Consider the following 26,732-nt stretch of genomic DNA (forward strand, 5'->3'; position numbering starts at 1 on the left):
TATTTGTTTAAAGTGAACATTCTGAGTTAGAATCTTTTAAAAAGGAGTATCATTCTTTAAAAACAAAATTATTCCTTTAAAGTATCACTGTCAAAGTTAAGTACTATGCAAGTTTTTTGTTAGAAACTAATTCTCCTTATCAATAAAGACTACTTTTAAAAACTTGAAAGCAAATAACCAACTTATTTACTTCCAGGCTTTTTAAAATTATTAACTGAAGAAAAATAATTTGACATTTCTAAGGTACTAAAAAACAAAACAAAAACCCCACATGTAATAAAAACACATCAAGAACCAAACTACAATTTCTGAGCTGCACTGTTTATTTTGCTGCTTGAAACCTAAGTGACAGTATGCCACTATAATTATGGGGTTTCATCTAAACCTTTACTACACTGCAGGTACAGAAATATACGGACACATTTTTGGAGAATTGACATTTTGCAAAATGCAGCAAACATTTTAATTTATACATGAGAAAAGGAAGTGTTCAAAAGGGTATGCATTTCAAGTTATTGCAGGTTATTTGTGAGAGAATTTCTGCAGGTAAAACATGTTTAAATTTAACCAACAGTAGCGTGTCAGTGTATTTAAAATCATGACAAAAATCTTCTCTCTGGTCATGTTGCCCGCGACAAATTACTATGATGTTGTATGTTTTAGGGCAAGATGTCAATACAGCATAAATCCCATGGCATTTTGGTTTTCTTCTGAGATTAAAGCTGTTTTTTTTTCTTGGGATAAATGCAGCAGCAAAACACAAACCAGTTGATCAAAAAAAGCACTTCTGCCATAACTCCAATAATTTTCAGGACACATCAACCGACAGTAGTTTTGCCATTCCCAGTTCTTTTAAGGGTTACATCTCTGCACTGTTGCCTTAAGTATGTCTGTAAAAGCTGTTCTCTGTTAAGCCAGTTTACTGACTACAGCCTGGTTGAGAGAATTTAGTTGGTTGGTCCATTTATCTAGTGCAGTATATCGGGCACCACCCCTCTTCTGATGATCCAGTTCAAGGAGCTGGTTGACTTGATCAATTCGGCCATGTATAGTGCTGGAAATAAATAAAAGATGACATGTCTACAAACCGTTTTCACTAAACATATCTTTTGGACTTTATAAAATAGTCACAATATCAATAAATGCAAAAACAAAACCCCCCCCCCCCGCAGTCTACATTAAATGGTTGCATTCAGCATTAATTTAACATTCGTTAGCTTATTCAAACTTTAGACACAAACCAGACTTCAGCCACCTTTCATCAATTTCACTGAAAGAACCAACAGACATATACTTACCCAATTAATCAAGAGCAACCGTAATATGAGAAGCTTTAAAAATAACATTTCTTGCCTTTAAGAAAGATACCATTTCCAAAGTAACAGATACCATACCTTATACTTCAAAAATGAAATAATACTATTCATTAAATAATTATCTAGCTGTATAGATGGGTCAGGGGCTTCCCAGGTAGCTCAGTGGTAAATAACCCTCCTACCAATGCAGGAGACATAAGAGACACAGGGACACAGGTTCAATCCCTGGGTGGGGAAGATCCCCTGGAGAAGGAAATGGCAGCCCACTCTAGTATCTTGTCTGGAGAATCCCATGGACAGAGGAGCCTGGCGGGCTACAGTCCATAGAGTCGCAAAGAGTCGGACACAACTGAAGCAACTGAGCAGGCAGGCATATAGGGTCATACACTGAATGAGAAATCTTTTGAAAAGTCATTTAGAACTTTTTAAAGATCATGTGCTTAATATGATCATTCATTTATAAAAAGCCATAACATACAAGTATTTCTTTCAATAGAAAACTACAGCCGAAGGGTGCTTTTTATGAAAACTCAAAAATTCAATTGCTACCTTTGCCATCATTATTCAAACTTTATGTCCTAAACATTTTGCGGAAAAAAAAATAGTCAAGTACTTACTTATCCAATATGCACTGCACCAGCAAGCTCTCCACATCAGCTACATCTATGTTTAACTCCTAAGACAAAAGACTCATTATAATTCTACTAATTAACTTTTTAGAGGACTTTATGATTCTACATAAATATTATTTTAAATTCGTTTCTATCACTTAAAAAAGAGAAAAGTTAAAACAAATTTCATTATCTGTTTAGAATACTGAGAACACAGGTCTGATAAAATTTTGCTCTGTTAACTTTAAAAGTATATTCCTACTTTAATTTTATTGTGGCTGGGGTTAACAATATATATCAATTATGTATTTCAGCCACTACTTTCTCTCTTACAGTATTACTGAGGGTCAAGCAATCTTTAAAATGAAATGTAATGACTCCTTATTTCTCATTTCTTTTAACTCAATTTACATCAGGAAAACAGAAAAATTCACATTAAAAGGAAAAACCTTAAGTTATGCTGTATTTTATAAAATATTTTTACCAAGAATAACTCTTTTAAATATACACTGCATTTATAAATACAAATTATAGTGAATATAAGTACCTTAGAAATAAAAGGAATATGTATTCTTGTGTAAGGCTTAATTAATTTTATAAGCACTTGTGTTCTGATGTTTCGCAAAAGCTCTGAAAGACAAAAGTTAAAATAATACATTTATATTTACTAGTTTGTGTATCTTTATGAATCACTATGTACATCTAAATTGTATTAATTAACTGTATCATTTATCTTCTTAAAATATGTCTCTCTAGTGAGGGAATAAGCAATTTATGTCTAAAGACATTTGAGTTCAACAGATGTACCACAGGATTAGAGGCTCTCTTTCACATAAGTTTTTCTTGTTTCCATCTCTCTGATTTTGCTCATGTTGTAATACTATTTGAAATATCCTCTGGCATTCTTAATTAACACTTCACTGCTCATCATTTCCTCTGTAATTTCCTCTTTCAAGAAGCTCTAATTTATACCAACTAGTCAAGTTCCTTACTTTATGCTCTCTCATAAACTAGAATACAACATTTTATAAGGTAATTCTACAATTTTTCCCAGTTCTTCATGTACAGTGTCCTTTAAAAAAAAAAAAAAATAGGAGCTCAGGCACAAGGCTTCCGTATTTTTTTATATACCCACAAAACATAGTATTCTCAGTTCAAGTAAGAACTTGGTCTGTTGAGTGAAAGAGAAAGGAAGGTGAGGAACAAAAGAATATTACTTCTGAAGTATTCTTTGGATTTTCTTAATGCATCTGGCATTTAAGCATTTGAATGAATTGTTCCAGTTATTAAAAACCCTCAAATAGCTCCATAACAGGTAGGAACACTGGAGGTATAAGTGGCTCTAGAACAGAGAGACAATTTTTATCTTTGTTAATCAGAACTTATCAAAAATCTCATACATTTGTTGTTACATACCTTTTCAAAATTAGTGCATCTTAGTATTATCTATAGTAGGCTGTTTCAAAGCTTCTGCTGTCAAAAATAAATCCTAAAAATTTACTTTGAACCTAAGCGTAATAAACATGCAATAATGTCTAAATCAGAAGGCAAAAGTGTCAGCCTCCTTTTAAATGAAATGGACATCATGTAGAACTTGATTACATTAATAACATGACATTACCTACTGACGTCTTTAAAACAGCTTTATAATTTTAAGGAATATTTTATTCTATGACAGCATTTAGAAACAAGTCTATATTTTGCAATAAACAGAAGAAAAATGCCTTAATTCCATGTAGCTCCATTAAGTATTGTTTGATAGTAGCAAAGAAAGTAACAGAATTCAGTCAGCAGAAAACATATACCTTCAATGTGTTCCCTTATGAAAGGATCATCCATGATGTTGCTGTGATTTGTTTTTAGAATCTTTTCAAATTCAGTGATGTCATTATTCTGATAGGCACTAACAAAAAAGAAAAGCATAAATTTTGTCAAACATGAAGAAGTCATATATTAAATCAGATAATCCAAAGAGCCTGTTTCTCAATTTTTATATGAAAAATCTTAAGTTACAGTTTCTGTCATGGAAATTAGAATTAAACACACACAGATCCTTCTGAAAATAAATTTTCTTTTAATGCATTTGGTTTTATAAAAGAAAGACAAATTATGTGGGGTTATATGTTATACACAGCTAATTAAAACCTCAAGGTCTTAGCATTTGTTAAGAACTGACAAATATTTATAACTGTTTAATGCTTGTTGCTTTTAAGTTAAATTGTGCATTTAATCTCCAAGAAACCAGGTTTCATGTATACTACTGAATGGAGGAGTCTGAATATAAGACAGTATATCCTCTCTGAAGTTTACTCATAAATTCAGCTTCCTTAATTTTTATCTTCTAGAAAGGTACCAGCAACTGCCAAAACTTCTTAAAGGGAACATTTGATTCTCAATTCTCTTTAGCCTTAAAATTCCAGTGAACTATATAGCAGAAATATTGGTGGCAGATAACTAGTGGCAAATGGGATACACACACAAAGTAGAGAGTGATGGACACTGCTGCAGAAGGTCAAAGGCTGATTTATGTTCATGATTGTCTGAAGTATCTACTATCTACTCTGAGGCACTATGGGGACTGCTAAAGGTGCTGAGAAGGAAGAAGCCAACCTTCTGGAAATGGCACCACTGTCTGCTTTATATGTAACACATATCATCAGCCACTAGGCAAGCCCTCTGCTGTGCTTCCATCTGTTGGGTCACAATGTAACTTCATGTTAGGGGCAGGTGATTCAACTGCTTCAACAGGAATTATTTTCCTCTAGTCTGCTGGCAACTGACTAGGAAGATAAAATTAGGAAGCATTACTTTTCTTACGTACCCCAAATATATTATTGTAATATACTACAGGAGGATATATTCAAATAGTGAAAACACTTGCACACACAGATATTTTAACAAAGACACATTCTTCCGCTGTTTAAGTGGCTTAAAAAAGAAACTTATACAAAACGTGGGACACCACGGGCTACTTCTTTTAAAATTTATTATTAAAATAAGTTTTAGAGTTCCAATACAAAGGCTTCTCTGGAGTAAACTGAGATAAGGTCTGACAAATCAGTACTTTAATCCATTTAATGCATTTAACCAATTTAATCTGAACAAAATACTAATGTCCAGGGATATACTTTCCTGCAATATTTCTTTAAGAGTTTTCAAGTTAAACTGTCACTTAGAAATTTAACCTAATTTTTTTGAAGTATTATGAAATTAATCTCTAACCAAATAATCTCTTAATGTGGCCAAATGTAAATAGAATAAACTGTTTGAAATAAAGACAAAGAAATTGTCTTTGAGCTTAAACAATATAATGAAATAGGCTATAAGTATATAAAATTTACATTTAGGTGACTTGTAATTTATCACCCAACAGTACTTTCTTAAATTAAAAAAAAAAAAGAAAAAAAAAGACTATTAAGAGAATGGTCATCTAAATTACCTATATATATCTGAAAACAAACAAAAAAACTCAACCCTACCTCATACCCCTAACTACACTCTTCCTGTCTTAGTAAACTCAGCTGTATAGTCTAGAACAATGGACTTGAAACCCAGTAAGTCTCTCTCCTAGTTTTCTACAAAGAAAGCACAATAAATCATAGGCTACATTTATTCCTGGTCCAAAGAAATGTTTTTCTTGCTCATTGATTTCTTTTACAAAAACGTCTTCTTTTCTAGGCTTTTGCTTGGTTTTTCTTTTTTTCTTTGATGGCAGGTTTTTCAGTATTAGCCATCATTAGTCATATCTTTCTCCACAGAAGGCAACAATAAATCCTACCAGTATGACCCTTCTGCTGCTCCTTACATTAGAAAATTAGCTGAGCAAATTTATTTAAAGTGATTTTTTTATCTTGTCAATTAAGCAAATATACAAGTAAACAAACTGTCTCACTGAAAATTCTTGACTCACGTAGACCAATTTATAATTTCATTTTGGATTAAGGCAGGTAGAAACTGTAACACTGTGAAATTGTTTTAAAACCTCTATAGCTTTCTACTGACAAACAGTATGTGTATACACACACAAAGATAATGAGAAAAAAAAGCAGTAAATACTTACAAAATCTTGTGACTAATAGAAACAGTATAATCAATGACTTCAAATATTTTACAAACTTTCGTATACTTCAAGTCAAAATAAATGTTGAGTATTAACTGAATTCTGAAAAATTCTCTCTGCTCTCTTCTTTATTCACTGCTTTAAGGTAATTTACCTTGACTGAAATATTAAATCTTACCTTACTAAATTCGTCATTGCTAGAATTTCTGGATCATTTTTGTAGGGTTTGGCCTGGTTAGGAAAAAAAAAACACGATTAACTATGTATATGTACAAAGAAAGAATAACATTTATTTTCACAAGAGACAGCTGACAGAAATGAACAATTAGAGCACAAACATACCTCCTGTGAGTCAAATGGATTTATTCCCGATTTCATTAGCATATTTGCTAAGACTAAATATTTTAAGCAAGTGGTTCGTCTTGGACTTCCTGATTCATCATAATTCTTAAAGGCTTCAAAAAAATCAGTGTGTGCCTTTTCAAATTCACCTTCTCTCAAGTGCATTTTACCACCACATTCTGTAAAGAATAAAACAGGAGAAAAGAGGACATTTTCAGTTCTATAATAATAAGATTGACCACTTCATAAAAATCAAATGAAAACTATTTCAGTAGCTTCTAGTCTTTTAATTCTATAACCTGAAGAGTACTAGCTCCTGAAGTGGACAAAGGGCACATACTGAATTCTAAAAACCAAGCTCTTCATTAAACATCAGCCAAACAAGCATTTGCAAATCTTTATTCTCAGTTGAAATAGAAAGTAATTTTATCAAAATTACAATGAGGTGGACTTCCCTGGTGCTCCAAGTGGGTAGGAATCTGCCTGCCAATGCAGGGGACACGGGTATGATCACTGGTCTGGGAAGATTCCACATGCTGCAAAGAAACTAAGCCCATGGTACCACAACTACAGAGCCTGAGCTCTAGAGCCTGCAAGCTCCAACTATGGAGCCCACGTGCTGCAACTACTTAAGCCCGTGTGCCTAGAGCCTGTGCTCTGCAACAGGAGAAGGCCCACGCACCACAATGAAGAGTAGCCCCCCACTTGCTGCAACTAGAGAAAGCACGTGAACAGCAACAAAGACCCAGAGAAACCAAAAATCATAAATAAAGATAAATAAGAATAATAAGAAATTTTTGAAAGAAAACTACAATGAAGTACCAAACTCATACAGGTCAGAATAGCCATCATTAAAAAGTCTACAAATAACAAATACTGTAGAAGGTGTGGAGAAAAGAGAACCCTCCTACACTATTTTAGTTGTAAAAATAGTATGTTATTTTAATGTAATGTAAGTTATTACAATTAATTTAAGTTGGTACAGTCACTATGGAGAATAGTATGGAGGTTCCTCAGAAAACTGAAAATAGAATTACTATATATGATCCAGCAATACCACTCCTGGGCATGTATCTGGGCAAAACTGTAATTCAAAAAGATACATGACCCCTATGTTTACAGCAGCACTATTCACAATAGACAAGACATGGAAACAACCTAAATGTACACTGACAGATGAATGTATAAAGATGTGATACATATATACAATGGAATATTAGCCATAAAAAAAGAACAAAATAATGCCATTCGCTGCAACATGGATGCAACTAGAGTTTATCATACTAAGCAAAGTAAGCCAGAAAGACAAATACCGTATGATATCACTTATATAAAATAAAGCCACAAATGAACCTATCTACAAAACAGACTCACTGACATAGAGAACAGACATGTGGTTGCCAAGGAGGAGTAGGGGGGAGGGAATCTGGGATTAATAGATGCATACTATTACATACAGAATAGATAAACAACAAGGTTCTATCGTATAGCACAGGGAACTATAAACAATATCCTGTGATAAACCATAATGGAAAAGACTATAAAAAATATGTATATATGTATAACTGAGTTACTTTGCTATATAGCAGAAATTAACACATTGTAAATCAATAATATTTCAGTAAAAAAATCACTAAAACAGAAGGTAATTTTATATACATTACAATTCAAGAATAGAGCTTCTGATGGTGAATTTTCAATTAGTAATTTACTGATATAAATTTCAAAAAGACAAAAATTCATCCTAATTCCTTACTAAGATTAGATCATTTCATTTGACTTTACTACTTTGCCATTTATTTTCACTAAAATAGAAACAACCCTCAGAGTTAATCAGTCATAATCCAAGGATATCTTGATTATCTTCCCATAACACTGCCCAACCTTTGCAAACCAAACTTGCCTCTGATAACTCCCATGATCAATGGATGAGGGATGGCAGACTTGATGTGAAGTGACTGTTCATAGAGCGCTTTAAGTTTTTTGTTATTTTTCTGTGCCGTGTACATTTGAATTTCCAAAGCATATATTTCTAATAACTGTGTGCCTTTTTTCAGGTCATCTTCTCCATCATCAGTCTAGGAAAACAAATAATGAAAATCCAGTCAAGACAGAATTCAGAGTCAACAGAGTGGTTTTTGAGCTAGCCTGAGAACCTTACATTTATGATACTAATTCTGTGGGAAAATGAATTACAAATTTCAACTGGCACCTAGATTACTAAGAATATGACCTTCAATGGCCAAAAAGGAACCCACATGGCCTTTGTACTTTACAGTTATTCGATAAGGAGGGTTTTTTTTTAATGTACCAAAGTTGCAATGTTTTGTTTTATCCAGGAGATTATTTATAGTCTTCCCCAAATCTTCACAGCCACTTTAGATGCACTGATTCAATCAAAAGCACTTTGTGCCTTCAATCAAGTGCCTTCCTAGTGCCAGGTGGTCAGTCTACCTTGGGGAAATACAAAGTTAAATAAGTCAATGTCCTGGTCTCAAAAAGTTCACAATATAGAAGACCCATATGCCACCAGATAAGTTATAATATAAATGATAATAATTCTAGCTGAAGCATCAATGAAGTACCAAAGATGGAAGAGAAGATTAATTCTCTTGGGGGATGTCAAAGGAATAACAAAGGTGGTGACAACTGAGTTTGTCTTTGAAAGATGATCAACAGCCCACAAACACAAGCTGTGAAAAACAGAATATGGTTGACAGATAATCATAAATATCAAGCACTGACATACACAAAGCCAAAATTTATTATTTATTGGGTCTTCTAACTTAAAACTTTCCTTTAGTTATCCACTAACAAAACACAACCAGACTAATGATATGTAAGACAATCTGTATGTTCAGATTATCATGCATTTCTCCTATGCTTTAATGCAATTTACAATCCAGATAGCATTTCTCTTATGTTACAAAATAAACCAAGCAAAAACTTCTCCAGAGGGTTTTTTCATATTCCTTATGTATATACTGACTTTCTTTCAGTTAGAAATGCCTTCTCTACGATTTTCATTTCACGTGGAACTGAATACACAGCTGTTTATGCATCAGACTAAGCCCTCCTTAAGAATGTGTAGATAAAAAACAATCCATAACTGACTGATTTGCCTTATAAACCAAAACTATTATGAAACATAAAACATTTTCATGTTTTTTATAAAAACCAAAAAAGGTAACATTATTAAATGAAAATATGTGAAGATGATTTAGAACACTTTTCTGATCAACCTTTTCCTCATTCACAGAAATAAAATACATAATTAATAGTACATAGTATGAAAAATGATAATGTTCAAAAGATTCTGTATTGGATATGGATCTGTGTATGTGCATTTTTAAAGCTAGTTGATAAAAGTTTACATGTTTTTATACATTTAAATCATTAAAATCAACCTGCAACATGATCTTGATAAAAAAGTACATGGCATTGAAAGAGCATAAACATATTTAAAACAGCATTTCTATTTAATATTTGAACTAATATCAAGTAATTTATTAATCAAGACAAAAAACGAAATACAAAATTACAGCTCACACTTAAAAGTTAGAGGTGTACTATGGCTACACAAGTTTATAAGTTAAATGAAAAACCCAGTACCTCCATCTCCCTAGTCACAGTTTGGCACTTGATGACATATAGCTGATGCAACCATATTGGAAAGCACAGATAGAATGCTTCTAACATCACATGAAGTTCTACAGGACAGTGTTGTTACAGAGGATTCATACACGAAAACTAAGAGTATAAAATATCTTTAAAATGTATGTCTACAACATTCTTTCTGATTTTCATAGGGTGTATAACTAAATATAAAACACTTATTATTCTTAATATTAATGACTGGTCTGTTTATTGAAACCTATGCCTCATTCTTCAAAAATAAGGACTGAAATTATGATTAACAGAGGAAGTAATGTAATAGTCAGAAAAAATTAGCTTTCTGGTAACTTGCTTGAAAATATCCCTAAGCAATGTTTCCAATATAATTTTTTCTTATGAAGAAATAGTACGAAAAAAATAAAAGAAAAGCTACCTGGCAGGACTGATGTAACTGGCGTAAAATTTTTTGAAGTTTTCCATATTCCTCTCGTTCTAAATATAATTTCCCCAGCTGTAAAAAAATAAACTTATTAGAATTAAAAGCTTTCAACAGGAGAAGGTATATCTTTAGAGTTTATCAAGGATGCCCACCCACTCTTCAAAAGAAAAAAAAAGTAATTATTACTGTTACCTTTGTGTTTGTCTTAAACCACAGTCTGTCATTCTTAGCATCTTTCAAAGCTTCCAGTGTTGTTTCATAGAATTCCTGCAGTAAATCCATCTGACATAAAAAATCAGAATTCTATAATTGTAAACAGCAAATTTGTACCTGTTAATAAAGTTAATTTGAGCAAACCAAAAGTGCATCTTTGAACTTTAATATACATAAGATACACTAGCTGTATCTTAACTGAATGTCTGTGACAGTCCACAAAATTAACAAAGCCTTAGCAAAAGTATAGACCAAATTTACAAAAAGTGCCAACATGTGTTTTTATACATTTAAAATAAAACCAAGAAAATGTCTAATGCTCTAATAGTATAGGTTTGTCCTTTCAAATCTAATAACTCATTTTATGTTAGCAAAGGAAATGGCAAGCACAAGAATTGTGTGCGTGTTCAGTTGCTCAGTAGTGTCCATCTCTGAGACCCCACCGTTTATTATGAATGGTATGTATCTTATGCCCTCAACTCTTATTTGGGAACTACTATGTGGCAAACCAGAGAAGGCAATGGCACCCTACTCCAGGACTCTTGCCTGGAGAATCCCAGGGATGGGGGAGCGTGGTGGGCTGCCGTCTATGGGGTCGCACAGAGTCGACTTAGCAGAAGCAGCAGCAGCATGTGGCAAACACTAAGTAAGCTGCTAAAGAAGCAAAGAATAAGCCTCTTTTCTCAAAATTCTTCTACAAATGTGACTAATCAATTAACTGGACTACAAATTTTTAAGTTACTGATAAACTGCTGGAGTTGAGGGGAGGGAAAAGTTAAACACAATTTTAGCTTTGTCTAACACCATCAGTTCACTGTCTGAATATGACTTTTTTAATGGAAATTGCCATTTGTTTTGCATTATGATAAGCTCCTCTGTCCCCTCCTCCCACTTCTGGCTCTACCTTTGTGTGAATACCTGATTCTCTACATATTTAACAGGATCAGGGGGTAAGAGGGCATGGCAACAGGTGAGTTTGATACTTTCAGAAAAGGCTGCCTATTTATTCATGACTGTCGACTGCACAGTCAGTAAGTGCTGCGCAACTAATATCTATACTTACTTTCAAAAGACAAAAAGCTTACATATAACAGCATGAAGCAACACACAATCTTGCTGAAAATTACTTAGTTCTGCCCCCCACCATCTGACATAATATTTTAAAATAACATACAAAAAATATTATGATGTGACATGTTTGTAAAACTCAGGAAACATTTTTCCACTTAAGAAAAGCCCCAATATATTGGGAAGCCCTGAATTAGTGCCATGAAGTGTTAATGTTCTAAACATAATTTTATCTTCCTCTATTTTCATTACATATATTTTAGATATAAAAATGATAAACTTCAGGAAATAAAAATGACATTTAGTAGAAAAGACAGAATGAAAGACTGGTTCTGAGGTGAACATTTTTTGAGTATGAAAAGTATCAAATGTTCTGAGAAATGCTAAGTGATACAGAAAATACTTCTTGTGCTCAAATATCATGGCATAGTAAAGCTGAAACTTAGGACTATGTTGCTTAGAAGAATATGAACAAACAATCCAATTGAAATTATTTTAGCAATAAACTAAAATCATCATTGCTTTTCTTAATAATCAAAAACTAAAATAATGAAAGCACTATCATTCCTCATGTCCACTGTAGTATCATCATTAGCTCTTTCTTTCATCATCCACCTATCCTTTGTAGAAGCATTTATTGATTACCTAATGAGTTATGCCAACTACTAATTGCAATGAATATAGATTCTCCTCCCAAGGATCTCTGTCTAGTCAAATCTACACACAGAACCTATGACTCACTGTTAGGCTATTAACAGTTCAAGAAGGCTAGCTGAAGTGCTGATGATGTTTATTAGAAACTGCATGGGAGTCTACTATAAGCCTGTAAAACCTGTGTGCAGATTATGTCAGTATCTGAAGATATTATTTGAAGAGATAAAGCTTGGGTTATTCTCTTTTAATACTATATACTATCCTGTAACCAAGAAAATAGCATACTAAAATTAGAACTAGCAAAACTGCTTAAATAGAACTTCTAGGCCTTAAAAACAAAAAACAAAGCTCTTAAGTTTAAACATACTGATAAATACCAAGAAGCAAAAATAGACTCTAACCTGCTTAGAAGTAGAGATATAATCAAGAATAGAATTAATGGATTTTTCAGAATAATTTCTTGTGACAGCACTCCGAATATAGGTCAATAGTTGTTTATATCTGTTCATCATTTCTGGAAAGTTTGTCTGTGAGGGAAGAAAAATGCATTACTAGGTACATATTTACTTACTGAGATACGTACATATGATTAAGATTATAGAAATACCTATTATTACCTAATTAAAAAACAATAGTTTTTCAATACTATATATGACAGAAACACTACATTTTAGCTTAAATTTGAAATTACTAGATTACTCAGTAAATGAATTAAATTTATGATGTTAGCCTTTGAAAAAGTACAATTTATAGATTTTCCAAATTTCAGATACTGTTCCTCACTGCACAATAAACATACTTATTTAAATCATAAAAACTACTAAAATACTCATAGACCAAAAAAATAAGACCAACTTTTTAAATATTCTTCCCTGAAAATTTACTCCTTCATCAGGAAGCTCTCTAACATAGTTATGCATTTCTTCTCTCCCTATTATTGGTAAGCTCTTACAGTAAAATGTGAAAGGAAAAAAATTCCTTCAAGCCCAGGTACTCATCCCACTCTCAAGAAAAGTCCTCCCCACTTCTAAAAGGGGGAAAATCCTCCCACCCAAGGCCCTACTAAATAGTGGATGTAGCTACTGCTGCTATTCTTTGCAGGACTATTTGCATAACTATAGTTACTCCAGGAAACATGAAAGACCTGAGGAAATGAAGGACTATTAGTAAAATTTCCAGCATTAAATATTTTGGCAGAGGGTCTATCATTCCTCAGAGCATATAAGTTAATTTATAGAAAATCCTGTATACTATGCAGAAGTTTTATAAGATTTTGTTGATGTGGACCATTCTAAAGTCTTTACTGAATTTGTTACAATATTGCTTCCGTTTGTTTGTTTTTTGGGCTGCGAGGCATGCGGATATTATTTCCCCCATTGAACTTGCAGTCCCTGCATTGGAAGTACAAGTCTTAACCACTGGACCACCAGGAAGGAACCCCATGTAGAATTTTTAAAACTTAGTATAACTATAGTCACAAATGAAAATTAGGCTAAATATGTAAACATATCAACAGAATTATTTCAGGAAAGCAGATATGACATTTTGTTGCCATGAGGTTTTTAAGTATAGAATTTCATTATCAGTTTAATTCCTCTCAAAACAAATCTTACCAACTTGAAGTTAATCTTAATCATTTGTTTCAGTGCTTTAAATCCCCATTCTCCTTTTTCACCTTCAAGTTCCAAAACCTATAAAAAAGAATTTAGTATAATTTAATATTGTTATTTTCTAGTAACACCCAATATTTAACTTGTAAATTAATTTTACATCATATGCACGAAAAACAAGTGCCCTAAAAACTCTATTTTTCAAAGCCATTTTTAAAAGGTTTAAGAAAAGAAACCAGTCTTAAATGCTTATGAAAGGACAAGTGAGCTTATTTTGAAGCTTCTTCATCAAAAGATTAAATAAGAACTACTTCTTGATTATTATACAGTCCCAGAAGTACCTGTTACTTCACTGGTTAAGAATAACCCAAAAGTTTATCAGTAGGAAAGAAATCACATTATTTTATAATGAAACCACACCTATGTGAAGGAACACGATCGCAGGGATAACTACTGACCAGCACATTCATTGATTCTCTTTCTGCCAGAACTGTACAAGCTTTTCGGGACAATGGTCCTGTTCTATAGATAACGTGATTGGAAAAAACAAAAGGATAGCCCTTTTGAAATATTTGCTTATATTGCATAATGCAAACTTCTTTTACAGGATTATCACTAAATATCCAAACATACTTCTGAGATAAAATCATTTGCAATTTACTTAAGACTATTTAGAAAAACACAAAACAGAATCAACAAGAAAAAATATGAACCTTTTGGAAACTGCTTAATGCTGCTTTTGGGTCATCTTCTTTTAATGCTTTGGAATTATAGTACTGATTTTCCAAATCCACATTTGGCTCAGAGTTACTATCTTCAGAGTATTCCTGTGTGTTAGAAAGAGATATTAAAATGAAAGAAACAAAAAAGAAAAGAAACCCACACACTGCTAAAATGTGAATACTGTTAAGAGAAAAACTACATACTTATAAGGAAAAAAACCACAATTTAAATATACGGTAGAAATTCCACTGACATTAACCATTATTGAAATAACAAGGGGAAAAGCCAAAATCAAGTGGTTAGCAGAATACAGCAGTCCCCCTTATCCACGGTTTCATTTTCTGTGGTTTCAGTTGAGTATCAGTTGAGGTCTGGAAACTGGGAAATTCCAGAAATAATCAATCAATAAGTTTTAAACTGCAAGTCATTCTGAGTAGCATGAACAAATCTCAATGAAATCTCCTCTCCACCCCCTCCATCCCACCTTGAATGCGAATCATTCCTTTGTCCAGCATATCCTACCTGTGAGTCACTAAACAGCAGGCTCAGTTATCAGATCCACTATTGTGCTATCACAGTGCTTGTGTTCAAGTCACCCTTATTGTACTTAATAATGGCCCCAAAGTTCAAAAACAGTGATGCTAAAAATTCAGATATGCCAAAGAAAGGCCCTAATGTGCTTCTTTTAATTGAAAAAGTAAAAGTTCTCAGTAAGAAAAAAATGTATGCTGAGGTTGATAAGATCCATGGTAATAACAAATCTTCTACCTGTGAAACTGAAGGAAAAAGAAATTTGTGCTAGTTCTGCTGTTGCAAAAGTTATGGCTAGGGTGTGTGAAAAGTACTTAGGGAAGGTGGAAAAGGCATTAAATTTGTGGCTGAAAGACATAAACAGAAAACATGTTCTGACTGAAGGCAAAGTATTAGAAAACACTGAGCCTATACAAAGACTATGATCATGGCATCTGGTCCCATCACTTCATGGCAAATAGATGGGGAACAGAGGAAACAGTGACAGACTTCATTTTCTTCGACTCCAAAATCACTGTAGATGGTAACTGCAGCCATGAAAGTAAAAGACGTTTGCTCCTTGGAAGAAAAGTTATGACCAATCTAGACAGCATATTAAAAAGCAGAGACATTACTTTCCCAACAAAGGTCCAGCTAGTCAAAGCTATGGTTTTCCCAGTAGTCTCATGTACGGATGTGAGAGTTGGACTATAAAGAAAGCTGAGTGCCAAAGAATTGATGCTTTTGAACTGTGGTGCTGGAGAAGACTCTTGAGAGTCCTGTGGACTGCAAGGAGATCCAACTAGTCCATCTTAAAGGAAACCAGTCTTGAATATTCATTGGAAGGACTGATGCTGAAGCTGAAACTCCAATACTTTGGCCACCTCATGCGAAGAGCTGACTCATTGGAAAAGACCTTGATGCTGGGAAAGACTGAAGGTGGGAAGAGAAGGGGATGACAGAGGATGAGGTGATTGGATTGCCTCACCAACTCAATGGACATGAGTTTGAGTAAACTCCAGAGTTGGTGATGGACAGGGAGGCCTGGCATGCTACAGTCCATGGGGTCTCAAAGATTCGAACACAACTGAGTAACTGAACTGAACTGATACAAAGACATCAGCAAAGGGTTCCCTGGAATGAGTGACACCAAGCCATTTTCTCCAAGTAAGGGATGGTTACACAGATTCAGAAATAGGTTTGTACTGAAAGATACAGAATCAACACAAAAGCAAATTGTAAATACTAATTATTAGTAGTATTAATTATTAAATGTTAGTTATTTTATCTTTAGTTTCATAATTTAGTTTTCGCTATTCCCCAAGTCTAAATTTTATTATTCTAACATGGCCTAACTACCTAGGATGGTGAGCTATATAAAGCAGAGTAATCTATTGCTAAGTAAAGCTATATGTTAATAAAGATATTTGCTTTATGTGTACTTCACATTACTCAATAGTTGTTTAGTTATATTACTATACTTTAGCTAGTCTTGTAACATCAAAATAAGTAAAACAAAATTAATTTATATTATATAGTTTTATATGACTTTTCATTACATAAATTTAGTTCCTAGTTATGAAACAATAAAGCAGAAAGAAAAATTGAAGTAACATCATTTTGTGGAGAAGTAGAAATAAGAGTTTAAAGTAGTTTCAGGATATTCAACTTAATGATGAGGATTATAAAATATACATAAATTAGTGTAATAAAACTATTATTTTAGGAAGAGAGAAGATTTCCTTCAGCTATAAGTCATTACAAAGGGCAAGTTTATGTGAAATTCATAATTGTGCCTGAAAGCAAACACAAAAAAGATAAGAATAGTATTATAGTTATTTCTAAATCCAAATACAGTTAAATTTTGGGGGGCACAATTTATGAAAAATTCTGTATTGTCTCATAAAGGCACATGAAAGAAAAAAGGTATAAGAGTGAAGTGTTAAAAAGTTCAAAAATATGTAAACACAAGATGAATTTTTCCTATGACCAGCAGATGGAAGGAGATGTTTGATGTTAGCATAGAATCCATTTTATTTGACCACCATGGCTTTGTAATGTGCGCCCTCTGGAGGGTAATTATTTCCTCATGTAAGGATACTTTCTGGGAAGCACTGGCACTCAGTCTCACAAATTTAAGATCAGTAATTCAGTTTTGCTCCACATATTAAATTCTTTGGAACACTTCTCTTACAGATAAGGTCAAATTCTGAGTAGTGAGTCAAGTTCATCATCATTCATTCACTTCTTCACTCTGTAATTCAGGTTTGGCTACAATAAAATTGATTAAAAAAACAATTAATAAATAATGAACAAGCCAAGTGGACACATCAAATCATGTTGTGATAATGATGGCGTCTGAGCCAGGCTTTGAAAGTTAAATGGGAGTTTGCATGCCAGACAAAAAAGAGAAAGGGGAAAAGGAGGAAGAGCAGACACAAAACTGTAACACGAGGTACTGAACAGCTAGGAACAGTCACACTGCTGGAACATAAAAAGTCCTTATTGATTCTACCTTGAACATGCCATTTCTTTTTCTTTCTACCTCTCTCATTAGGTGAAGAGACACTGTATGTCATTACAGCTTAAACATCATCTACCTCCTCAGGGAAGATGTGGAGTAAATAATCCTAGCTAAAAAACCTACTCACATACTTGACACCTTCGGAAATCAGTTCTTCTCTAGTAACTGTTCAATAATATACAGGAATAGCTAGAACCAGAGAATCACTTTTCTGCAACCTAAATCTTCAGAATGCACTCTTAGCCAACAGATTAGGGGAAAAAATAAAAATGGCCCAGGACCTAAGAGTTAAGTAGAAAGCTGAGAGGTACACATGAGTAGGACATGGAGTTGCCAGAAGGTTAACTTCAATTACTGAACTGATTATAACACAGTTGAAGAAAGGAATCTTTACATTTCCTACAAAGTCTGAAGGCCTCCTGTAGTTCAAGACTGACTACCTGCAACTTCTCGTACCGACTGGCTCCAGATTAATGCTATTTCTAAACTCTATACGAACTCCCCTGAATCACTACGATTGAGATAAGACTTAATCCCCCCCCCCCCAAAAAAAAAAAAGACTTAATCCCGCCTTCAACATTTTGTGAATACGTTCTTTTGGTTTTTCACATTATATGGATTAAGAAGTGAAATGTATACTATTTTTTGCAAAACGGCAATTCAATTCTTAAGTGTTGCTGCTGGAATGGATAAATACATGAGAATTGGCACAACTGATAACGTTATTGATTTGCTTCTTATAATTAGGTTATGATCTGCAACACCATATTGCAGCCTCCTTGACCACTAACCTGTCATCTGCAGCTCAGTAAATCACATACCTCAATACAAACTGAACTACAGCAAACTAGTTACCACACTAGCATGATTTTTAAGCTGAAGATATTTTGAGAAGTCTTTAGAATAATTCTGTTGTATAGAGTATCTATTATATATTATTTATGTCTATTACCCCGCATCTGAGGTCAGGGGCGGCAACAAGAGGAGTTACCCCTGTCCTAGGTCAGGGGCGGAGGCCGGGAGGAGATACCCCACGCCCCAAGCCTGAGGCCAAGGGCGGCGGGTGGGAGGAGCTACCCCACGCCCCTAAGCCCGAGGCCAAGGGCGGCGGCTGCGAGGACCAACACCACATCCAATGAGCCTTGGCTGCTCGGGCACAGGAGGCCCTAGAGGAGCTATCCCACGTTGAAGGTCAGGAAGGGCAGCGGTGAGGAGATACCCCTGGTCCAAGGTAAGGAGCAATGGCTGCACTTTGCTGGAGCAGCCGTGAAGAGATACCCCACGCCCAAGGTAAGAGAAACCCAAGTAAGACGGTAGGTGTTGCAAGAGGGCATCAGAGGGCAAACACACTGAAACCATACTCACAGAAAACTAGTCAATCTAATCACACTAGGACCACAGCCTTGTCTAACTCAATGACACTAAGCCATGCCCATGGGGCAACCCAAGATGGGCGGGTCATGGTGGAGAGATCTGACAGAATGTGGTCCACTGGAGAAGGGAATGGCAAACCACTTCAGTATTCTTGCCTTGAGAACCCAATGAACAGTATGAAAAGGCAAAATGATAGGATACTAAAAGGGGAACTCGCCAGGTCAGTAGGTGCCCAATATGCTACTGGAGATCAGTGGAGAAATAACTCCAGAAAGAATAAAGGGATGGAGCCAAAGCAAAAAGAATAGCCAGCTGTGGATGTGACTGGTGATAGAAGCAAGGTCCGATGCTGTAAAGAGCAATATAGCATAGGAACCTGGAATGTCAGGTCCATGAATCAAGGCAAATTGGAAGTGGTCAAACAAGAGATGGCAAGAGTGAACGTCGACATTCTAGGAATCAGCCAACTGAAATGGACTGGAATGGGTGAATTTAACTCAGATGACCATTATATCTACTACTGCGGGCAGGAATCCCTCAGAAGAAATGGAGTGGCCATCATGGTCAACAAAGAGTCCGAAATGCAGTACTTTGATGCAATCTCAAAAACGACAGAATGATCTCTGTTTGTTTCCAAGGCAAACCATTCAATATCACAGTAATCCAAGTCTATGCCCCAACCAGTAATGCTGAAGAAGCTGAAGTTGAACGGTTCTATGAAGACCTACAAGACCTTTTAGAACTAACACCCAAAAAAGATGTCCTTTTCAGTATAGGGGACTGGAATGCAAAAGTAGGAAGTCAAGAAACACCTGGAGTAACAGGCAAATTTGGCCTTGGAATACGGAATGAAGCAGATTTAATAGAGTTTTACCAAGAAAATGCACTGGTCATAGCAAACACCCTCTTCCAACAACACAAGAGAAAATTCTACACATGGACATCACCAGATGGTCAACACCGAAATCAGATTGATTCTATTCTTTGCAGCCAAAGATGGAGAAGCTCTATACAGTCAGCAAAAACAAGACCAGGAGCTGACTGTGGCTCAGATCATGAACTCCTTATTGCCAAATTCAGACTTAAATTGAAGAAAGTAGGGAAAACCACTAGACCATTCAGGTATGACCTAAATCAAATCCAGTATGATTATACAGTGGAAGTGAGAAATAGATTTAAGGGCCTAGATCTGATAGATAGAGTGCCTGATGAACTACGGACGGAGGTTCGTGACATTGTACAGGAGACAGGGATCAAGACCATCCCCATGGAAAAGAAATGCAATAAAGCAAAATGGCTGTCTGAGGAGGACTTACAAATAGCTGTGAAAAGAAGAGAAGTGAAAAGCAAAGGAGAAAAGGAAAGATATAAGCATCTGAATGCAGAATTCCAAAGAATAGCAAGGAGAGATAAGAAAGCCTTCTTCAGCGATCAATGCAAAGAAATAGAGGAAAACAACAGAATGGGAAAGACTAGGAATCTCTTCAAGAAAATCAGAGATACCAGAGGAACACTTCATGCAAAGATGGGCTCAATAAAGGACAGAAATGGTATGGTCCTAACAGAAGCAGTAGATATTAAGAAGAGGTGGCAAGAATACACAGAAGAACTGTACAAAAAAGATCTTCACGACCAAGATAATCACGATGGTGTGATCACTCACCTAGAGCCAGACATCCTGGAATGTGAAGTCAAGTGGGCCTTAGAAAGCATCACTACAAACAAAGCTAGTGGAGATGATAGAATTCCAGTTGAGCTATTCCAAATCCTGAAAGATGATGCTGTGAAAGTGCTGTACTCAATATGCCAGTAAATTTGGAAAACTCAGCAGTGGCCACACGACTGGAAAAGGTCAGTTTTCATTCCAATCCCAAAGAAAGGCAATGCCAAAGAATGCTCAAACTACCGCACAACTGCACTCATCTCACAGAGCAATGGCACCCCACTCCAGTACTGTTGCCCGGAAAATCCCATGGATGGAGGAGCCTGGTAGGCTGCAGTCCATGGGGTCGCTAAGAGTCCGACACGACTGTGCGACTTCACTTTCACTTTCCACTTTCATGCACTGGAGAAGGAAATGGCAACCCACTGCAGTGTTCTTGCCTGGAGAATCCCATGGACGGAGAAGCCTGGTAGGCTGCAGTCCACGGGGTCGCACAGAGTTGGACACGACTGAAGCGACTTAGCAGCAGCAGCAGCACACGCTAGTAAAGTAATGCTCAAAAATCTCCAAGCCAGGCTTCAGCAATATGTGAACCGTGAACTTCCTGATGTTCAAGCTGGTTTTAGAAAAGGCAGAGGAACCAGAGATCAAATTGCCAACATCCGCTGGATCATGGAAAAAGCAAAGAGAGTTCCAGAAAAACATTTATTTCTGCTTTATTGACTATGCCAAAGCCTTTGACTGTGTGGATCGCAATAAACTGTGGAAAATTCTGAAAGAGATGGGAATACCAGACCACCTGATCTGCCTCTTGAGAAATCTGTATGCAGGTCAGGAAGCAACAGTTAGAACTGGACATGGAACAACAGACTGGTTCCAAATAGGAAAAGAAGTTCGTCAAGGCTGTATATTGTCACCCTGTTTATTTAACTTATATGCAGAGTACATCATGAGAAACGCTGGACTGGAAGAAACACAAGCTGGAATCAAGATTGCCAGGAGAAATATCAATAACCTCAGATATGCAGATGACACCACCCTATGGCAGAAAGTGAAGAGGAACTAAAAAGCCTCTTGATGAAAGTGGAAGTGGAGAGTGAAAAAGTTGGCTTAAAGCTCAACATTCAGAAAACGAAGATCATGGCATCCGGTCCCATCACTTCATGGGAAATAGATGGGGAAACAGTGGAAACAGTGTCAGACTTTATTTTTGGGGGCTCCAAAATCACTGCAGATGGTGACTGCAGCCATGAAATTAAAAGACGCTTACTCCTTGGAAGGAAAGTTATGACCAACCTAGATAGCATATTCAAAGCAGAGACATTACTTTGCCAACAAAGGTCCGTCTAGTCAAGGCTATGGTTTTTCCTGTGGTCATGTATGGATGTGAGAGTTGGACTGTGAAGAAGGCTGAGCGCTGAAGAATTGATGCTTTTGAACTGTGGTGTTGGAGAAGACTCTTGAGAGTCCCTTGGACTGCAAGGAGATCCAACCAGTCCATTCTGAAGGAGATCAGCCCTGGGATTTCTTTGGAAGGCATGATGCTAAAGCTGAAACTCCAGTACTTTGGCCACCTCATGTGAAGACTTGACTTATTGGAAAAGACTCTGATGCTGGGAGGGATTGGGGGCAAGAGGAGAAGGGGATGACAGAGGATGAGATGGCTGGATGGTATCACTGACTCAATGGACATGAGTCTGGGTGAACTCCGGGAGTTGGTGATGGACAGGGAGGCCTGGCGTGCTGCAATTCATGGGGTCGCAAAGAGTCGGACATGACTGAGCGACTGATCTGATCTGATGTCTGTTGTTTACTGGAGAAGGAAATGGCAACCCACTCCAGTACTCTTGCTTGGAAAATCCCATGGACGGAGGGGCCTGGTGGCTGCAGTCCATGGGGTTGTAAAGAGTCGGATATGACTGAGAGACTTCACTTCACTCACTTCACTTGCTTCATACTTTATCACTGGAGAAGGAAATGGCAACTGACTCCAGTATTCTTGCCTGGAAAATCCCATGGATGGAGGAGCCTGGTGGACCAATGGTCCATGGGGTTGCAGAGTCAGACAAGACTGAAGTGACTAAGCATGTAAGCATATATTGTTTACACTCAATGATAATGATCTTTAATTAAACCAGTAATTAAATGTGCTCAACAAATGAAAATGAAGTCTTTCTCCTTAAGCTATTCATGGTCTGAGACAGATATGCAAATGAAACACCAATATTATACAACAGAAGCAGTAACAGAGACACAGACTAGGTTCAGTGGTGTATCAGGAGTAATTAACTACTCTTGAATGAGTTAGAAGGACAAGTTACCTCAACCAGGTCTAAAAGTAGGAATGCATTTTCCCAGGGATGAAAAAAGGCACCAAAACAAAACAAACTATGCAAAAGCACTGCATATTTAGAAGAGCTACCAGTAGTCTGATTGGGCTGAAGCACAGGATGCATGCAGAGCTGATGAGAGAGAAACTAGTATCAGACAGGGGAATAGAACTATACAGGTCTAGCAGAGTTTATATCAAATGGGGACCCACTAAAAGATTTTATAGAGAAATAATTAGATCTGTGTTTTAGGAAGAGCACTCAGGTAGTAAGGAAGTACCCACTGGATACTCTTACAACTGTTTAGCCAATAGATGATGAAGGCCTGATTCCAAGTAGCAGACCAGGAGAAAAGGGAGAGGACAGAATAAATATATGTGATGTTAAGGATGTAAAATAAAAGGACACATCACATGGGCACAAGAAAGGGGAAAAAGTTATCCTTAATGACTAGAGCCGATTTGGTTACACACAATGACATTAGTCAAAACAGGGAATATAGGAAAAATATTAAATATTGCTAAACTGAATTCCCTTATGTCAGATGAAGATGCAATAACTATAAAAGTATAAGTGAAATGCTTTTAAGAGAGAAACTGAAATTTTAATCTATACATTAAGAATGTTTTAATCAAAAATCAAAGAATTTAAGCAATATATGAAAAAGCAAGCACCTGAACAGTGTTAAAAGGGCTTTTAAAAAAAATCCACTCAAATGCACATTAGCTCCAACCTATATAACTCATGTCCTGACATCTATCCAAAGCAATCTCTTAACCATCTACACCAACCAAATTTATTCTTCTTTCCCCCAAACATATTATGCTCTTTAAAATCTCTGCTTTGGCATAAACTGGTCTCTCTGCCCCGAATTCTAAACCCCTGCCCTTCCCAACAAGCTTCCCACTTTTCTCCTGTGATGATGTCCAGCCCTAACACTCCTGGAAATGTTGTATTCCTCAAGGCTCACCTTGTGATTCTTTCTCTAAGTCTTCTTAGCAAAATAAATTTTCTCCATAGTCATGCTTCTACATGACATGCATATCTCTGAAGAACAGTTTTGTATGTATGTTGTTCCCACCTCCCACCTCCCCTCCTCCCCTGCCCCACCATGAACTTCTCAAAAGCAGGAAGTTACTTTTACTGATCTTGGTATCCCCAGAACCTGGCACATCACAAAATGCTCAGGAAGTGTTTGCTTAATTGAAATGAAAAGTTAGTGAATGTTTCAAAATAACACAACACAGGAAAGGGCAATTTTGACTCTATGTTGGAGTCAAAAAGGGTCAATTTCATAGTTCATGTACTTATTCTTGTGTCTCTTGTCAACAGAGGTCTTAAGAAATATGCTCGAGGAAATAGAAGACTCACCATTAACAATGCTTCGCAAGCCTTGATCAGGTTTAGACAATAGATGCTGCGCATCTAGTGCCAAAGGTAAAGTCTCCGTATCCTTAAGGACTAAATTTAATCCAAGGTAGCCATTTATGGTTTAGCCATTAATAAAATTAACCAAACTTAAAAAAAAATTTTCACTCAAGGTAATGGATCCTAATCTGTCTATGCTATAAATTAGAACATTCTTTTATTTGCCCTAACTTTGAGTTTTCAAATTAAATTGTCCAACAAGACATCATTAAAGTCATTAGGCATGGGCTCTAGTTTTGACTTGCCCACTAATTTGTCATGTAAATTTATGTAAGTCACTCACACTTGATGTTTCAGTTCCTCTCGGCACCGACTCCAGTACTCTTGCCTGGAAAATTCCATGGATGGAGGAGCCTGGTAGGCTGCAGTCCATGGGGTCGCTAAGAGTCTGACACGACTGAGCAACTTCACTTTCACTTTTCACTTTCATGCACTGGAGAAGGAAATAGCAACCCGCTCCAGTTTTCTTGCCTTGAGAATCCCAGGGATGGGGGAGCCTGGTGGGCTGCTGTCTGTGGGGTCACACGGAGTCGGACGTGACTAAAGTGACTTAGCAGTAGCAGCAGCCTGTCAGTTATGAGGGCTGAACCCAACAGGAAGTCTCTAATTCTTGCTGATGGTCATGTGTTCCTTTCTGGGGTATAATACACAAGCACAAATTTACTCTGTTGGATAGTCACACTTTACAGATTTACATTAGGGGTGAAGAATCTTAATTTATCTTATTCTTAGCACAAAAGAGCTATCTCCCATTACTTATGGGAGATCTTACAATGGTCTCCTTATCATGAGTTACCCTTGTTTGAACCTCTCTAATTTCATTATACAGGGTACACCTATGAGGTAATGCTACAGGCCTTTTTGAAAATGTACTCAAACTTACATTTCAAACCAATCTTCTTTTAAGCAGTAACTTTTAAGAGGTGGTAAATTATTCCTATATACTGACATGGATTATTAAGTAACGCTTCTGAAATTTTTAAGAAAACTAACTTTATTAGTTAGATGTTTCCAACTTAAAACAGCATCATCCAAATTTGGGGGCTCAACTTATTTATCAAACCTGACTCGGAATTTTTGACACCTACAGAATAGAGAAAACCTGGCTATTGCTGAAATTAAAAAAAAAAAAAAAAAAAGCCATATACCATTTAAAATAGCAAAAGAAAACAGGTCAAATCCTCATCAACAGAGAACTGAGTAAATAAACTTATGGTACATCCACACAATCAATGCAGCTATAAAAAAGAAATAAGTAATCTTTCGACATAGGTCTATGGAATAATATTTAAAATAAAAAACAAAGTGTAGCACAATATATTTAATATGCTAATTCTGGTTTAAAAAAGGGAAGGGGGGATAAAAATCTGTATTTGGTAACCTATGGTAAGGAATGGGAACTGGGTAATTGAGGAACAAAAATGGAAAGGAAATGTTAACATTTCATGTTTTTGAACCATGTGTATGTATTACCTATTTTAAAATGCTAGATGCCTCAGGTTCTGAAGAATTCTAAAAAATTTTGAGCAATGACAAAATCACTGTCTGGCCCCTCAAGATCAAAGACTTCTGTTCATCATTTGTACCCTAAACACCACCCTCTCTCTTCTCAGCAATAAAATACAGACTCACTGTGAAAAATTTGCAAGAAATAAACATTTTAATTTTCCTGACACTTTTTGTATTTTCCAGACCTTTTTATTCTGTATTTTTCCCACCCAGCAAAACAAATAAATTTTACTGCCACCCAATAACATTGTAATATGGATTACATATCTATAGGGGACATGTATTCTCTGTGTGCACAGTAATGGTGACTGATCCTTCCTCTCTTAGATGAGGATTTCCAAACACAGTGCTCCTCTCCTAGAGGGCAAGCAATCTATCCTCTCTCTCTCAGTGGTTCACAGAAGGCCCAGAGCTAAGGTGAATCCATAGAAGTTCTTCCTAGGGTTTCACTGCTAGAGTTAGCAAGGAAGACCCTTTTGCCTTTGGGGTTATAATACTAGGAAGATAACACATTATATTACAAGATCTTGTGATATACTATGAAGGCAATTAAGCCAATACAGTGAGGAAGGCAGCCCAGAAGAGAGACAAAGGCAGAAAAAGACCCAGCATCGTTATCTGAGTCTTGACTCCTGTTACATTTACACTTCTTGGTGATGTGAGCCAATATATGTTCTTTACAGTTCAAGTCAATTTGACATGTATTCCTGTCCTCTCCTTCCCTATATGCAGGAGTCCTGACT

At 36.0% G+C, this 26,732-nt stretch overlaps 1 protein-coding gene across 3 annotated transcripts in view; it reads right to left on the minus strand.

Annotated features, from left to right (window-relative positions):
• Positions 1–300: 300 nt before the first annotated feature.
• COPS2 (COP9 signalosome subunit 2) overlaps positions 301–26,732 on the minus strand; it is a 30,797-nt gene continuing 4,365 nt past the window's right edge. For 2 of the 3 annotated variants that reach the window (XM_006077808.4, XM_025295559.3), the window contains exons 2-13: positions 14,642–14,755; positions 13,932–14,009; positions 12,720–12,845; positions 10,576–10,686; positions 10,378–10,455; positions 8,233–8,407; positions 6,330–6,508; positions 6,166–6,218; positions 3,733–3,830; positions 2,475–2,557; positions 1,934–1,992; positions 301–1,054 (exon numbers count right to left, since the gene is read on the minus strand). In XM_006077808.4, the coding sequence (XP_006077870.1) occupies positions 910–1,054; positions 1,934–1,992; positions 2,475–2,557; positions 3,733–3,830; positions 6,166–6,218; positions 6,330–6,508; positions 8,233–8,407; positions 10,378–10,455; positions 10,576–10,686; positions 12,720–12,845; positions 13,932–14,009; positions 14,642–14,755 (1,299 nt within the window). In that variant the 3' untranslated portion in view covers positions 301–909. The remainder of the gene's footprint in view (positions 1,055–1,933; positions 1,993–2,474; positions 2,558–3,732; positions 3,831–6,165; positions 6,219–6,329; positions 6,509–8,232; positions 8,408–10,377; positions 10,456–10,575; positions 10,687–12,719; positions 12,846–13,931; positions 14,010–14,641; positions 14,756–26,732) is intronic. The other variant, XM_025295560.3, reaches the window with a different exon arrangement.

This window comes from Bubalus bubalis, chromosome 11 (assembly GCF_019923935.1).
Source record: "Bubalus bubalis isolate 160015118507 breed Murrah chromosome 11, NDDB_SH_1, whole genome shotgun sequence".
Lineage (NCBI taxonomy): Eukaryota > Metazoa > Chordata > Mammalia > Artiodactyla > Bovidae > Bubalus > Bubalus bubalis.